Source organism: Chiloscyllium plagiosum, chromosome 1 (genome assembly GCF_004010195.1).
Source record: "Chiloscyllium plagiosum isolate BGI_BamShark_2017 chromosome 1, ASM401019v2, whole genome shotgun sequence".
Lineage (NCBI taxonomy): Eukaryota > Metazoa > Chordata > Chondrichthyes > Orectolobiformes > Hemiscylliidae > Chiloscyllium > Chiloscyllium plagiosum.
This window is the reverse complement of record NC_057710.1, coordinates 61,910,639-61,926,135: the sequence shown is the minus strand read 5'-3', so window position 1 is coordinate 61,926,135 and position 15,497 is coordinate 61,910,639. Positions and strand designations below refer to the sequence as shown.

At 40.6% G+C, this 15,497-nt stretch overlaps 1 protein-coding gene across 8 annotated transcripts in view; it reads right to left on the bottom strand.

Moving 5' to 3' along the window:
- The window catches only part of LOC122548946 (protein unc-13 homolog B-like), a 643,343-nt gene that overhangs the window by 37,703 nt on the left and 590,143 nt on the right, over window positions 1–15,497 (bottom strand). For 5 of the 8 annotated variants that reach the window (XM_043687965.1, XM_043687956.1, XM_043687975.1 and 2 more), the window contains one exon: window positions 7,941–7,946. The exons of the other annotated variants lie outside the window; for them this stretch is intronic. In XM_043687965.1, the coding sequence (XP_043543900.1) occupies window positions 7,941–7,946 (6 nt within the window). The remainder of the gene's footprint in view (window positions 1–7,940; window positions 7,947–15,497) is intronic. 8 annotated transcript variants of the gene reach the window in all.

Here is a 15,497-nt window from a genome sequence, read left to right as displayed (position 1 = left end):
TCCAAACCCAGCTTCAAGGCCCCAGCAACTACTACTGAAAACCTAACATTAAAAATCCTGTGACAGCTTGACCCTATCCATTCATGCTGCTTCTATCGTTTCAACATTTTAAAAAAAAAATGCCTCACAAGTTGTTTATTTTATTGGCTTTGGAGCAGACTACCCACTACCTCTGTCACAACCTTTCATAAAAATAACCAAGACAAAACATACCTCTTAAAGTCTTAGTATCATCACACTGGATTTATCCCACTGTTAGGGCTATCATAGATCTTGCCTCTTTACAAAGTTTTTCTTTCATACTCTATTTCATCTCCATTGTTAGTTTATCCCACCCTTTGAATCTTGCCTCATTACACAGATCTATTTTTTTCTGAAAGTCATAATGATCTCCTTAAATAACTGCCACTGCATGCTAATCTATCCACCTCGGTGCTGTTCTTCCAGCTTGCACCGTGAGCTTTGCGGGAGCACTGCAACAAACCCGAGACAGAGATAAAGGTCATCGAACATGGTGGTGTGTTGAAATGGCAGCACATCCCCATCATCCACATCCACATCCAAAGGATTATTAGCTGGCATTTCTGCTACCTCCATGATGCCACCATTAGACACATTTTTCCCTCTGGGACACCTTGGTCCACTGCTTCTCCTCCTAAAATCTCCCTCCAGCACCTTTGCATGCAGAAGGGGCACAGATAAGGTGAAAAGCCAAGGTCTACTCACCAGAATCTGGGATTCTAAAACTGAAGGTCCTCGATTTAAGGAGGGAGGGGAAAGATTTAAAAGGGACCTGAGGGGCAACTTTTTCACATAGAGAGTGGTGCATGTATGAAACGAGCTGCTAGAGGAAGTAGTGGAGGCTGGTACAATTACATAAGACATATAGATAGGTGCATGGAAAGAAAAGGTTTAGAGGGATATGGGTCAAATGTAAGCAATCCTGATTGCTGGGGTTGTTAAGAAAGCATATGGTGTGTTGGCTTTCATTAGCAGGGGGATTGAGTTTAAGAGCTGCAAGGTTATGCTGCAGCTCTATACAGCTTGGAATACTGTGTTCACACACTTGGAATATTGTGTTCAGTTCTGGTCGCCTCATTATAAGAAAGATGTGGAAGCTTTTTAGAGGGTGGAAATGAGATTTACTAGGATGCTGCCTGAACTAGAGGGCATGTCTTATGAAGAAAGGTTGAGGGAGCTAAGGTCATTCTCATTGGAGCGAAAAAGAGTGAGAGGTGACTTGATAGAGGTGTATAAGATGTTGAGATGCATAGATAGAGTGGATAACCAAATACTTTAACTCATGGCAGAACTGTCTATCAAGAGGGGGCATAATTTTAAGGTAATTGAAGGAAGGTTTAGGAGAGATGTCAGAGGTAGATTATTTACTCAAGAGAGTGGCGGGTGCATGGGATGCACTGCCAGCAGAGGTAGCATAGTCAGATACATTAGGGACATATAAACAACTCTTCATAGGCACATGGCAGATAGTACAATGAAGAGTATGTAGATTAGCTTGATCTTAGAGTAGGATAAAAGGCCGGCACAACATTGAGGACTAAAGGGCCTGTACTATGCTGTACTGTTCTATCTTCTATGTTTCATAGCTCATTTTAGGAAATGTAGTCAGCATGGACGATTTGGGCCAAAGGGCCTGTGTCCATGCCGTAAACTTCTCTCACTCTAGATCACTGTGGAAGAGATTGTGGCAGATAGTCTATTTGAGTGACCATGAAACAATTCTGTTGCTCCCAGCAAACGATCACTGCTGAAAAAAACACTTACTTATTGAATCTGGCAGTTGAGCTGCTATATTTCTTTTCAGCCATTAAATTCAAATTACAAAACCTGAGGAAAGCTCATGGCAGCCAGGATCAAGGAGATAGGGTGAGTTAAAGGTATTGGTATTCTTCCAGTTGCTGGGTGGCTTGGACTTGCGGTGGAGGAGGGCGTAACGAAGGAGTCACAGAGAGAATGGTCTCCGCAGAACACAGATAGGGGTAGCCAGGGAAATACGGGCTAACAGACTATTTACCTTCTGTATTGCATGCTGAATCAAGATGCTCACATTTTGTGACAAGTGGGGGAGGATCTCTCTGTGCTGGAGCTTTGTGCAGTCTTTCCCCATTTATAAAATATTCAGTTCTTTGATTCTTCCTGCCAAAATCCATAACCCCATATTTTAGTGTCATGGCACAATGAGAACAACCATTCTCTCAACATTGGCAAAACTAAAGAACTGATCATTAACTTCAGGAAGAAAGGGGGAAGAGCATGCCTCATGTACATAAATGGAGTGAGGTCGAGAGAGTTAAGAGCATCAAGTTCCTCAGAGTGACAATAACTGACAATGTATCCTGGACTTCCCACATAGATGTGACAGTTGAGAAAGCATAACATCTCTTCTTCCTCAGAAAGCTCGGGAAATCTGGCATGTCCATAATGTCCATAGAAAGCACACTGTCCGAATGCATGATGGCCTGGTACGACAACTACTCTGGCCAGGGTCGTAAGGAACTACGAAGGTTGTGTGCACAGCCCAGACCATCACAGAAGCCAACCTTCTATCCTTACACTCCATTAACTTGGCTCGTTGCTGTGCAAAGGCTGCCAACATCATCAAAGATGCATTGCACCCCAATAATGCACCCCTACAACCTCTTCCATCAGACAGAAGATACAGAAGCTTGAACACATGCACCAGTGGGTTCAAGAACAGCTTCTTCCAAGCCATTCTGATGAATGGACTCTCTAACTTCAAATAACGCTGATCTTGCTAATGTTGATCTCACCAAGTGCATACCCTGTGCAATGTAACCTGTATGCCGCTGTCTTTCACCCTACGATCGCTATGTCCTTATTATGATCTGCCTGTACTGCTCGTAAATAAAGCTTAAAGAAATAAATAAAATAAAACCTTTTTGCCATGTTATATTTCATCTGTGAAGTTACTGTCCATGCAATTAACCTGTCAATATCCCTCTGCAGACTCTTTGTCATCCTCATCATTTACCTTCCCAACTATTTCTATACTACCAGAAAACTTGGTGATAGTGCATTCACTTCCATCATCCAAGGCATTAATAAACATTGTAAATTATTGTGACCCAGCAGTGATCCCTGTGGCATCAGAGACAGGTTGCCATCCTGAAAGTGCCTCCTTTACCCCAAAACAATGCCTCACAAACTGTTAGCTGTTATTAGCTAGCCAATTCTCTGGTCAGGCTAACAGACGAGCCACAAATAAGAATAAAGTGCCAGGGCTTCCCAATATGTAGTTCAGGTCATGAGCTTAAAATTTTGGGATTCTTGGCTCCAAGGTAGCAATGGCTCCAAGGAGCTCTGACTGAGTTATAACAACTGTGTTCCCTCACAGACAGACCCCCACTTTCACAGGCCCACCCTTGATCTTTCTTTCCCTGTTCAGTTCCCACCTTGGAGGTCAGAGCAATTTTCAAGTCTAAAAATGGTGTCACAGAGGCAAAAGTTTTTGGGAAGCACTGACCTACAAGGACAAGAGCAGTAGGTGCATGGGACATCACCACACAAGGCTTCCCTTCCAATCTAAATACTTTTCTGACATAACTATGCCAGTGATCCTTATCTGTTGCTGGGTCAAAGTTCTGGAACGTCCATCCTAACAGTACTATGAGTGGCCCCTATGTACCAAGGACTACATCAAGATGGCAGATTAATTAAAACTTTCTTTAGGACAAGTAGGGATGAGCAATGAATATTGGCCTCGCCAATGATGCTCATATCCCACAAATTAATTTTTTAAAATGATCTCTGATCTCTTCATGATGTTTGGCTGGGATCATAAAAGAAAGAAAATATCATTCCAAGTGTAAGTTTGCAGATAAACAGCCTAATTAAATAAGCAGCCTAAAATTACTCCAATATAATTTATTTAGCAGACAACAACTATGTGATTATTTTCTGAGTCAACAGTACAACATTTGTCCCAACAAATCAATAATTCAAATATATTCAGAGAGGCAGCATTAACTCAAGATAAACACGGTGCATTGTTTTACACTGTTTGGTTTACGTTGTGAAAGTTATGCTCCAGCAGCACATTAAGCACGCACGATACATGTGTCCAAGTAAAGGCAGCATGAACAGTGCAAAGGCATTTTCATTTTTATGAAGTTTTCATTGGCACAAGGCTTCAACTTCAGTTGTGAAAGGGTTAAATGGAATTAACACAAAACTGATTTTGCAGTAATGATCACAATGGACAATCACAATGTAGAAGGCTGCCTCATTCTTTCTGTATGATTGCTTGACAGCTATCGTAATAAACAGCTGGCTATGGTGTCATGCACAGAAACTAATCTTTCAGCACAAACAAGCCTCAATGTGGTGATTTTTGGAGATTGATGAGATCTTTATGTCAGTATAAGCATGTGTGATTATTGTCAGCTTTCTGTTATATATTTATGGGATGCAGATTATAAAACAGATTTAAGTAAGTGCAGAGGAATAAGCAATAAAGTTTTAAACAAAATTACTGTAATGCCATTACAGCAAACAGATTTATAGATGATATATTTGCAAACATTCTGTCTCAACTGTAGATCAATACAGCTTATATCATTACTTAGAGTCACTTAATCTGAAATAATATTTTTTCATTTGCTTTTAACACTTTTGAATATTAATAGAATTATAGCATGGGCACAAAAATATTAAGTGACGTTTTCCTCATCAGCCCCTGTACTCATTCACTTGGTGCTGTTCATCCTTCTGAAATTTATCGACCAGAGGCACTGCTTCCTTTACAAGTGGAGGCTAAGACATCCACTTTCTGGTACGTCTGGGAGGTTTTGACACACGCACAGAGAGGACAGAATATGTGGGCTCTGCACAGAGGTCCTTTTAAAACATTTAAAAGTCATGCTAAGAGTGTCAATCCGGCATGAAGTCTGAGAGTCATGAAACTCGTATGAGCCCTACAAGAGGGCGCGCTCACAAGACCCAAGGGTTTCTCAGATATTGGAATGCTGAAAATCTGACTGCAGGCAGTTATTAGGGATACAGAAGTTCTGAAAACGCTAACTAGGACAAAGAAAGCACTGGAGATGGTAGGTCAAATTTTCCAAGGAACGGCAATCACACTCAGATTGCCACTCTGCTCCTTCTTTACATTAAGAAAGATCTCTGAAGTTTTGACAGGAGATTTTGATCAGGGTTCTTTTAGAAATTCAGAAACTGTACTTTAATCCTGACAAGCCCTTTGAAGTGTAGAATAGTCAGGGGAATCAACACTACCTTGACAACTCTTGTGAAAGGGTAAGCATCTATAAGTGAGTTTGGATTGCCAGGTGACTCCTCTGGTGGAGGGGGTTGCAGGGGACATCCAGGGCCCCAGAGCTGAGGGGGGGGAAAGAGGCTGGATATAAAGGGTGTAGAGGAGGGGCAGTTAGGGGTTGCCAGTTTAACAGTTAGACTAGGTCTTTACTTGTCTAACATTTTCTGTGTAACTATTTATTTGACTGCAGTGGAACTGTCTGAATACTCCAATTTAAAAGGATACTTTTGCTGCAAAAGTTCTGGGTACAGAGGCATTGTCTATTGGAATCTTTACTTTCCCAGGCAATTACCTCTTATTTCAAGAATTCCACAAGTTCCCAATAGGCAACTCCCATTTATACCGCACAAATGACTATCTGCCATTGGAAAGTCTTGTCTGTTATCTCGGAAATCTAAAAGAGGGCGGTAACAAGAAGGATCCTAAAGTTTGAGAAAAGTAACCAAAAGTTCAGAAAAAACAAAAACCATCAATGGTAACACAATAATCAGGAGAACAGCCTTTCAACATCCACCTGCTCAAATCCTCTCAGGGTCTTATATGTTTCAATGAAGTCATGCTTACACTGACTCTTCTAAATTCTAGAGGATAAAAGCAGAGACTACCTAGCCATTCCTCAAAAGGCAATCTGTTCATTCTCGGCATTAGTCTAATAAACCTTCTGTGAACTGCTTCCGATGCATTCACGTTCTTCTGTAAGTACGGTGACCAATACAGGTCATTCACCTATAACGTGCGTTTCATTAATGCAAATTCGCTATAATGTGATTGATGAAGTGAGGACAATTTTTCTATCGTGTGAACTTTTTAAGCGTGTATTGGTTATAATGCGATTCTGGCTCCATTAGTTTAAATGATGCTGCTATGTGCAATTTTCTTATAACAGAGGACTGCACAAAAAACTGCACTACCACGTCATAGCGGAACTGACTGTATTGTACTCAGTACTCCAGTTGCAGTCTCACCAATGCCCTGTATAACTAAAGCCTAACCTGCCTAGCCTTGCTATCCACTCCCCTTGCAATAGACCATTTTAGCGATTTTTGAGAAGATTTATAGCTCAGGTTGATGGAAGTTAGCTTGCTAAACTTGAAGGTTTGTTTTCAGACTTTTCGTCACCATACTAGGTAACTCTCTGTTACCTAGTATGGTGACAAAAAGTCTGAAAACAAACCTTCAAGCTCAGCGAGCTAACTTACATACAGACCATATTAGTTTTATTAGCTTTCGTGATTATTTACTGAACCTGCATACTAATCTTGGGTGATTGATGCATTAGATTACCCAGATTTTTCTGCATCTTGGAACTCTGCACTCTCATAATATGCTTCTCTTATTATTCTTTCTGCCAAAATGGACAAGTTCACACTTTCTCACATTACACGCCACTTGTCAGATCTTTGGCTAGTCACAACCTATCCATGTCCCTTTGTAGGTTCTTTATGTTCTCTTTGCAACTCACCTTTCTACCTATATTTTGTGTTGTCAGCATATTTGGCTCCTATACCTTATATCCCTTCATCCAAATCAATTTTATAAAGGGTTGGACCCCCAGCACCAACCCCTGAAAAAGACCCATTTATTCCTACTCTTTGTTTCACATTAGCAAGCCAATCTTCTTTCCAAGTCAATATATTACCTATTATTATTGCCTCATGTCAATTTTGGACAGAGCACAACATAAATATTGTAACCTTATGTTTTTGACTCGAAATAGTAATGTTTATGCTTGGAATCCTAAGGCTTTAACCTATTCATAAGAATTTGGGTTTCTCAAATCTCACCTACTTTAAAAAGATAATTGACCCCTCACTAGACCTTCATCAATTTGAGAGTCTGGTCTTGGATTGTAAGGTCAGCAACTTCTTGCCCCTTGCTTGAGTTGAGAGATGTGCGCATTCTGTCCAACCTTAAGCTCACTATCATCCTCCAATGAGTTATTCTTCTTTTGCTTCTTTTACCTTTCAAATACTGACTGTTCTGAGCTAATTCTCCTTCTCAAGTTGCAAAGCTGTAAGCTTTTCAACAAAGAATTAACTTATCATTATTTTATTCATGTTATGTGAATTTAATGTGGATAGCATTTATTCCTTATACCTAGTTTGCATTATTTACGTAAATAATTTGGTTTCACTTTCACAGATACAAATGGAAAAGTTTAGAAGAACTTTAAAATTGTGTTACAAGCCATTGTTGACAGTTCTACTGATAGAATATGGCGTTGATAATTGAGAAGAATAGCTACATCTCTCAAGCTAAACATCCAAGCGTCAATTTTCTCTTTGGATACAGTTAATACAGAAGATACTAAAGGAAAAATTGAGTGTACAACTTTACACACAATTAGTAAACCTATGAAACTCCTCAGCTTTTACAAACAAGGGAGACAATTAGTATTCCTGCAAGTAGCACACTATCCAGTGTTGCTGTGGTGTTAAGACTGTGGAACTTTGTGCAGAAACAAATCAGAAGACAGAACATTTAATTTAGCAGAAACACTGCAAATCTAGATGTACGGCAAGTAACGAAGCTAACTGTACTTCAAGTGACAAAAGTGCTATTACATTAACAGAAAGAATGCGACAAAAACACCTAGTGACAGACACATAAGCAATATCATACTTACAATCATCTGTAAAAACCAGCAGGAAGAACAATTAAAGAAACAGTCATCAGTCAACTTAACACCAGATCCTTATATTTTCTGATTACATATTATAGACAAGATTGATTGCAATTAAAATGATTTTTAAATGTGAAACATCCTTAAGTTATTTGACTTGCTATCCCAAGGAATGACTCAAATCCAATCCCTGCTCTGTGCTGAATTAGTACACCAAATAGGGAAAGGAAATTAAAATCGGTCTCTGCCCAGTGTGGAGAAGACCCTGTCAAAGCAGTGATGACATTAGTATTTCTAAAAACAAAATGTCAAGCTTATATTGTGGTGAGGCAAGTCCAAGATAAATCTCAACTTTGGCTAGATATCTATTTGACGTCCATGTAAAGTTAAGACATGAATAACAGGCACTTTATTGAGGTGGGACAGGATCACAAGTTGCTTTGAATTTTAAGACCATTAAATTAAACACTTTGGGGTACAGGGGTTGTTTCCTGGCCTGTACTCGGTACTATGTAGTGGGTGCCCAAATCTAGAGGTCCAAGAATCCTCAGATTTAATCTACAAACTGAAGATGAAACATTAATACAGTTAGATCTCTCCAGAAGTTTCCTAATAAGAAACATTAAATACTGTCTGACTATCTCACCATCAGCTATTCTTAGAGAAATTTCAAAATGTGGTTGAAGCCAGCAACAGTGAGGAAAGCAGGGATGAAGAATGGTGATAAGACCTACTGCTACTGCAGTAGAGCTCCTCCAGGCTACAAAGATCTTTTAATTTATCTGAAAAGAAGCTTATAATTTGTAATCAATGGGAATGTTGAAGAGTCTTGAGCAGTGGAAGACTAAATCTTGCCCTGCACACCAATGCAAAATGTCCTTTGCCAGCATTAGACTTATAATTAACATACAAGGTGTCCAACACCAGTTCTAGGTAACTGGTGGCACACCAAAAATATGTTAATTTAACTTTGTATCCAAGGTCAGCACAGATTTCTTGTGGGCATTCCCATTGTTCAACTGATATATTCTATGCCTGTTGTGCATTCAAAAACAGGCACCATCCTCTCATGAATTTAAACTTTTACATATTACAGTTGCAAAATGAGAGGTCTCACAGCTTAAAATAGTTTTCATTGTGTCACACAGGTTTCGTCAGGTTGAGACTTCAAAATATCTGTAGATAATGCAGATTCTAAACTTGAATTCCTGGCTCCCATTTTACTTGAATGGTCATCCTGGGAGCAATATTTCAATAAACTTATTAATAAATCCAATCAATCTGAAAATGCTATAGCTACAGAAGGGTTATTTAGTCATTAATTGGAGAGCAGAGAAAAGAAGAACGTATAAAACAGGAATCACAATTTTTTTTCTGAAGGATACTTTTTCTGTATCTACTCACAAGAGTACATTTGATCAGTGAGAAACTCAACAGTTGTTTAAAAAGTCCAATCAAAGATTTAAAACATGTAGGTTATAAGTACAAATAGGTTAAACTGTGAGCAAATTAATGTTACAAACAGATTCTTCAGAGACCAATAAAGTGCATCTTCACAAGATTCCTTTTGCTTATCAAAGGTACCCTTGCTGAGGAAATAGAAGCACAAAAGGAGGCTACTCATTCATTTGTCTGCACAGGTTCTATTACCGTGTGCCAAACACTGCTTTTCCTCACATCCTTGCCCACCAATTCAATCCAAATAATCATTCAATGCCCTCTTGAATGTGTCAATTGAACTTGTCTCCACCACATTTTCAGACAGTGTGTGAGAATCTCATATCACTTTTCTTCTTCAGCACATCATTTTTATATCCATGTGCCTTCATTATTTTCTTCTTTTAAAAGCAGATCATCCTCTTCCTATCCATTCCATCCAGCTGTTCATGGTTTTTAAAACCTCAATCAAATCTCCTCTCAGCCTCTCTCTCCCCAAGAAAAACAGCTCCAACTTCTTCAACCTATTCTCATAACAAAGTTCCTCATTCCTGGAGCCATTCTTGTAAATCACTTTTATGCTCTCTCCAATGCATTCACATCTTTCCTGTATTGTGAAGACTACAACTGTATACAATACTCCAGCTTATGTCTAACAAATACCTTATTCAACTTCAACATCACCTCCTTTCTCTTCCACTTTATACCCCTATTAATAAAGCTGAGGATACTGTAGGTTTTACTGAATGCTCTGTCAACTTGTCCTGTCATTTGCAATAATCTGTGCATATACACCCAGGTCCTTCTATCCTGCAATCCCTCTCTTAGAATTGTACCCCCTAATTAATACTTTCTTTCAAAAGTTCTTCTGACCAAAATGCATCACCTTACACTTCTCTGTATTGGATTTCATGTGCCACTTCTCTGCTCACTTCACCAACTTATTTATGTTCTTATGGAGTTGTACACTCTCCTTCTCACAGTTTACAATTCTTCTAAGTTTTGAATCATCTATAAACTTTGAAGTTGTCCCCTGCTCACCAAGATCATTAATATGCATCAGGAAAAGCAAGGGTCCCAATGCTGGCCCCTGGAGAATTCACAACAAACGTTCCTCTGGCCCCCAAAATATCCATTGATCATTTCTCTTTGTTTCTTATGACTCAGTCAATTTTGTATCCATTTTGCTACTGACTCTTATTTCATGCCATAACTTTCCTCACAAGCTTGTTGTGTGGCACTGTGTCAAACGCCTTCTGACAGTCCATGTACACCACACATCAACATCATTACCCTCATGCAGCCTTTCTCTTACATCTTCAAAAACTCCAGCAGTTTAATTAAATATGATTTTCCTTTTAGAAATCCATGATAACTGTTCCTAATTAACTGACCTTTTTCCATGTAACGACTAATTCTAACCCAAATGATTGTCTCTGGATGCTCTGGAAACTAAGCTGACTGATCTATAACTCTTGGCTTATTCTTACCACCTTTCTTAAACAAGCTGTGATTTTTTTGCAATTTTTCAATCTTCTGCTTGCCCCCACGAGTCTAGGGAAGAGTGAAAGATTGTGGACAGTGCTTCTACAATTTCCCCTTTCACTTCCTCCAAAATCCTTGGACACATCTCATCCAGTCATGGTGCCTTGAAACTTTAACTACCAATAGTTTGTCCAATCAATTTTAAACCTTTCCAGTGACTGGGTTCCCTCCTGTTGCCATGGGTGATTGCACCTTGCTCTCTCTTTGGTAAACACAGATGAAAAGTATTCATTTACCACTTCAGCCATGCTTTCTTCCTCCAGGTATAATTCCCATTTTTGGTTCCTAAACAGTCCTACTTCTCCTTTTACAATCCTCAGAACACAGAAAAGATAAGCTTATCATGACATCATAAAACTGTCAATCAGGCAGAGGTTTACTTTCTTCCCATTCACGAACAAAGTAAAACCTTTTGCAGAATCTGGGTTTTCATCCAAGGATACAAAATGAAATTGACAAAGAGCCTAGACTCTTAAGAAAGAATAATAATGCTGAGGGCAAGCATATAATTGAGAAGAAGGGGGCCAAGGACAGATCACATAGGGATACCAAATATAATGCTATAGGACCACAAACTGAAACCATTGCAATTAAATATCTGGACAAAATTAGAAAAGAATAGAAGCAGAGGTGAGCAGTCCCACAGAATTAGTCAAAAATAGAGAGACATTGAAAAAGTCAATCAAAATCAAGCGTTGCAAGTCGAGAGGATGAACAAGGAAATGCTTGTCACAATGATTTGCAATTTGTGACATTTATAATATTTATTATATTTTTATATTTACTCATGGGACTTGAACGTCACTGGCTGGCCAGTTTTATTATGCATGCCAAGCTGCCCTTGAATTGAGAGGCTTGCTAGGCCATTTCAGAAGGCAGTTGTGAGTCAACACTTAGGCCAGACCAGGTGAGAGTGGCAGATTTCCTTGAAGAACACTGGTGAGTCAGATGGGTTTTTCCAACAATCAACAATGGTTTCATGGTCATCAGTAGATTCAAGATAGTTTTTTTTATTGAATTCAAATTCCACAATCTGCCATGGTGGGATTCAAATCCAGGTCTCTGGAACATTATTTAAGGGTTAACAGTCTAGCGGTAATACCACTAGGCCATTGCAATTACATGAGCTGTAATGGTCTAATGTAAGGTGGAAAACTAACTAAAGGGTTTCAATTGTGAAATTCTGGTAAAGATGAAAGTGGATTTGGGAGGCAACAGCGCATTCAAAGATTTTGGAAAGGAAGTGGAGGTTGGAGATGGTTTGTAAGGTGATGGATCAAAGTTTTGTTTATGATTAGATTAGATTAGATTAGATTCCCTACAATATGGAAACAGGCCCTTCAGCCCAACAAGTCCACATCGATCCTCTGAAGAGTAACCCACCCAGACCCATTCCCCTCCATTTACCCCTGACTAATGTACCTAACACTATGGGCATTTTAGCATGGCCAATTCACCTGACCTGCACAGCTTTGGACTGTGGGAGGAAACCGGAACGCCCGGAGGAAAGCCACGGGGAGTATGTGCAAACTCCACACAGACAGTCGCCCGAGGTGTGAATCAAACCTGGGTCCCTGGCACTGTGAGGCAGCAGTGCTCATCACCGAGCCACCGTGCTGTCCCAAGAAGAATGGTAGATTTAAAGGAAGGAGGAACAATGCATGAACAGAGAGAACTGTTAACAATATTGGAAACATAAGGACTAGGAGGGAACGTTAGATGGTTAGCAGTTTAAGGAAAATAAGGTCAAGATGAAATAACTCCACACAGCCTGGTATCCTGTCACCAACTCATCTTTATTTACACGTGAACAGTCCCTGACTTTAGTACTGCCGCTTCAGAGCCATCCCAGAGAGTAAAGAGAACTTCTGATACACTTGTTGAAATCTGTCAGTCATGCTGATTGGACCAGATTAACTGCCCCTATCAGGGCACCCATTATTTATGAGGTCCAGCTGGCTGAGCTCATTACAATCACTACATCTGTTCCCATCTGAGTCTGAGGACATAGTCTAGTTGTTTTTCTTGGAGATCCTCCTGGGGCATTTTAGCACGAGGTCAAGTTCTTCTGACTCAGCCTTGAAAACGGTAATGCACGGGAGCTCGCCTCTTGTGCCAGGAGTGTCTCAGTACAATTTCATTCTCTTCTTCCGGCAGCAAAGGTGTCAAGGCAGCTACATCCATCATGTCCATCTCTGATTCAAAAGAGTCATAGAGATGGACAGCATGGAAACAGACCCTTCGGTCCAAACTGGACACGCCAACCAGACATCCCAACCCAATCCAGTCCCACCTGCCAGGGCCCATATCCCTCCAAACTCTTCCTATTCATATACCCATCCAAATGCCTCTTAAATGTTGCAATTGTACCAGCCTCCACCACATTCTCTGGCAGCTCATTCCATACACGTACCACCCTCTGCGTGAAAAAGTTGCCCCTTAGGTCTCTTTTATATCTATCCCCTCTCAGCCTAAAACCTATGCCCTCTAGTTCTGGACTCCCCGATCCCAGGGAAAAGACTGTGCCTATTTACACTATCCTCATAATTTTGTAAAGCTCTATAAGGTCACCCCTCAGCCTCCGACGCTCCAGGGAAAACAGCCCCAGCCTGTTCAGCCTCTCCCGATAGCTCAAATCCTCCAACCCTGGTAACATCCTTGTAAATCTTTTCTGAACCCTTTCAAGTTTCACAACATCTTTCCAATAGGAAGGAGACCAGAATTGCACGCAATATTCCAACAGTGGCCTAACCAATGTCCTGTACAGCCGCAGCATGATCTCCCAACTCCTGTACTCAATACTCTGACCAATAAAAGAAAGCATACCAAACGCCTTCTTCACTATCCTATCTACCTGCAACTTCACTTTCAAGGAGCTAATGAACCTGCACTCCAAGGTCTCTTTGTTCAGCAACACTCCCTAGGATCTTACCATTAAGTGTATAAGTCCTGCTAAGATTTGCTTTCCCAAAATGCAGCACCTCGCATTTATCTGAATTAAACAGAGAGGGTGAACTCATGGGTTCTGGCAGCATTTCTAACTTTACCAAGGGCAGAGCATGTTTTCTCCCACACAGTTTGTGAATTTGTGACTTTCATTTGGTCCATACTTGTTCAGGACCGTTGCACTGACCTGAAGTTTATACGTCACTGGTCCTGACCTCATGTCGACGATACCTCTTACCAATACAGGGCCATTTCTGTGACTTTTGCACCAAACTTCATCCCCTGTACCAAACTGCCCCTCTTGCTTGGAGGAGTTTTGTGTCTGGCATTGGCAATCCCGATGCCATTACACTCTCCCCACCATGTCCAAGAAGATCAGACTTAACCTGGTCAGAGTCTTCCATCCATTAGCAACTCTGTCGGTGCTATAGCTATAGTTGCATTGGGCTGGTCCTATAATCAAATAAGAATTGTGACAGCTTGGAATCTAGCGAGGCTTCAAGGTAGATTTTTAAGTTTGGATAACTCTTCCTGCCAGGCCAATGAATAATGGATGGTATGGAGCTATCTTTACATGTTGAATCCCATTCAACTTCAGGAAATCTTCAAACTCCTGCTGGGAAATGATGGTCAATTATCTGTGACCAACACTTTCAGGAGTCCATGTCTTGAAAAAAAGATTACACAGTTTTTCTATCGTCAAAACTGTGATGAAACACTACAGAAGCCGGTACTCTGTCAGCAACTCCTCTTTTATTTACATGTGTATACTGCTTGACACTGGTCTGGCTTTCTCATATCCAGCTCTCAGGAATGAACAGAACCTCTGATGCTCCTATTTCTATCTGTCAGCCAGGACTCCCTGACTGGACCAAGTTAACAGCTCCAATCAGGGAACTCATATTCTATTAGGTCCACCTGGCTGACCTTGTTACAATCACTACATCCCACCCCTCTAGGTATGGGGACGTAGGTCTGTTCTTTTTCTTGGAGAATCTCATGGGTCGTGTTTGCATCTGGTTCGTCTATCTCAGCCTCAGACATGGGATGTGCCAGATCTTACTTACCTCTTGCTTATCTCAGAAGAAATTCATCCTCTTAGAGTCGTAGAGTGTACAGCACAGAAACAGACCTTTTGGTCCAACCCGTCCAAGCCAACCACATATGCTTAAATAATTTAGACCCATTTGCCAGCATTTAGCCCATAGCCCTCTAATCCGTTCCTATTCAAGTACCAATCCAGATGCCTTTAAATTTCATAATTATACTCACCTCCAACACTTCCTCCGGCAGCTCATTCCATACATGCATCACCTTCTGTGTGAAAGGTTGCCCTTAGTTCCCTTTTAAATCTTTCCCCTCTCACCTTAAACCTACATGCTCTAGTTTTGGACTTGGCTATCGTGAGGAAAAATGCCTTTGCTTTTTACCCTAACCCTGCCCCTCATGATTTTATAAACCTGAAGGTAATGAGGGCATCGAGGCTGCAACATCCTCCATGTCTATCGCAGACTCAGAGGTTTCTTCCATGTGAGATGGAGGGGAAGAACTCATGGGTTCTGACAGCCTTTCTGGCTATTCTGAGGGGCCGGGTATGTTTTGCAGCTTTCATATGGTCCACATACTTCTTTA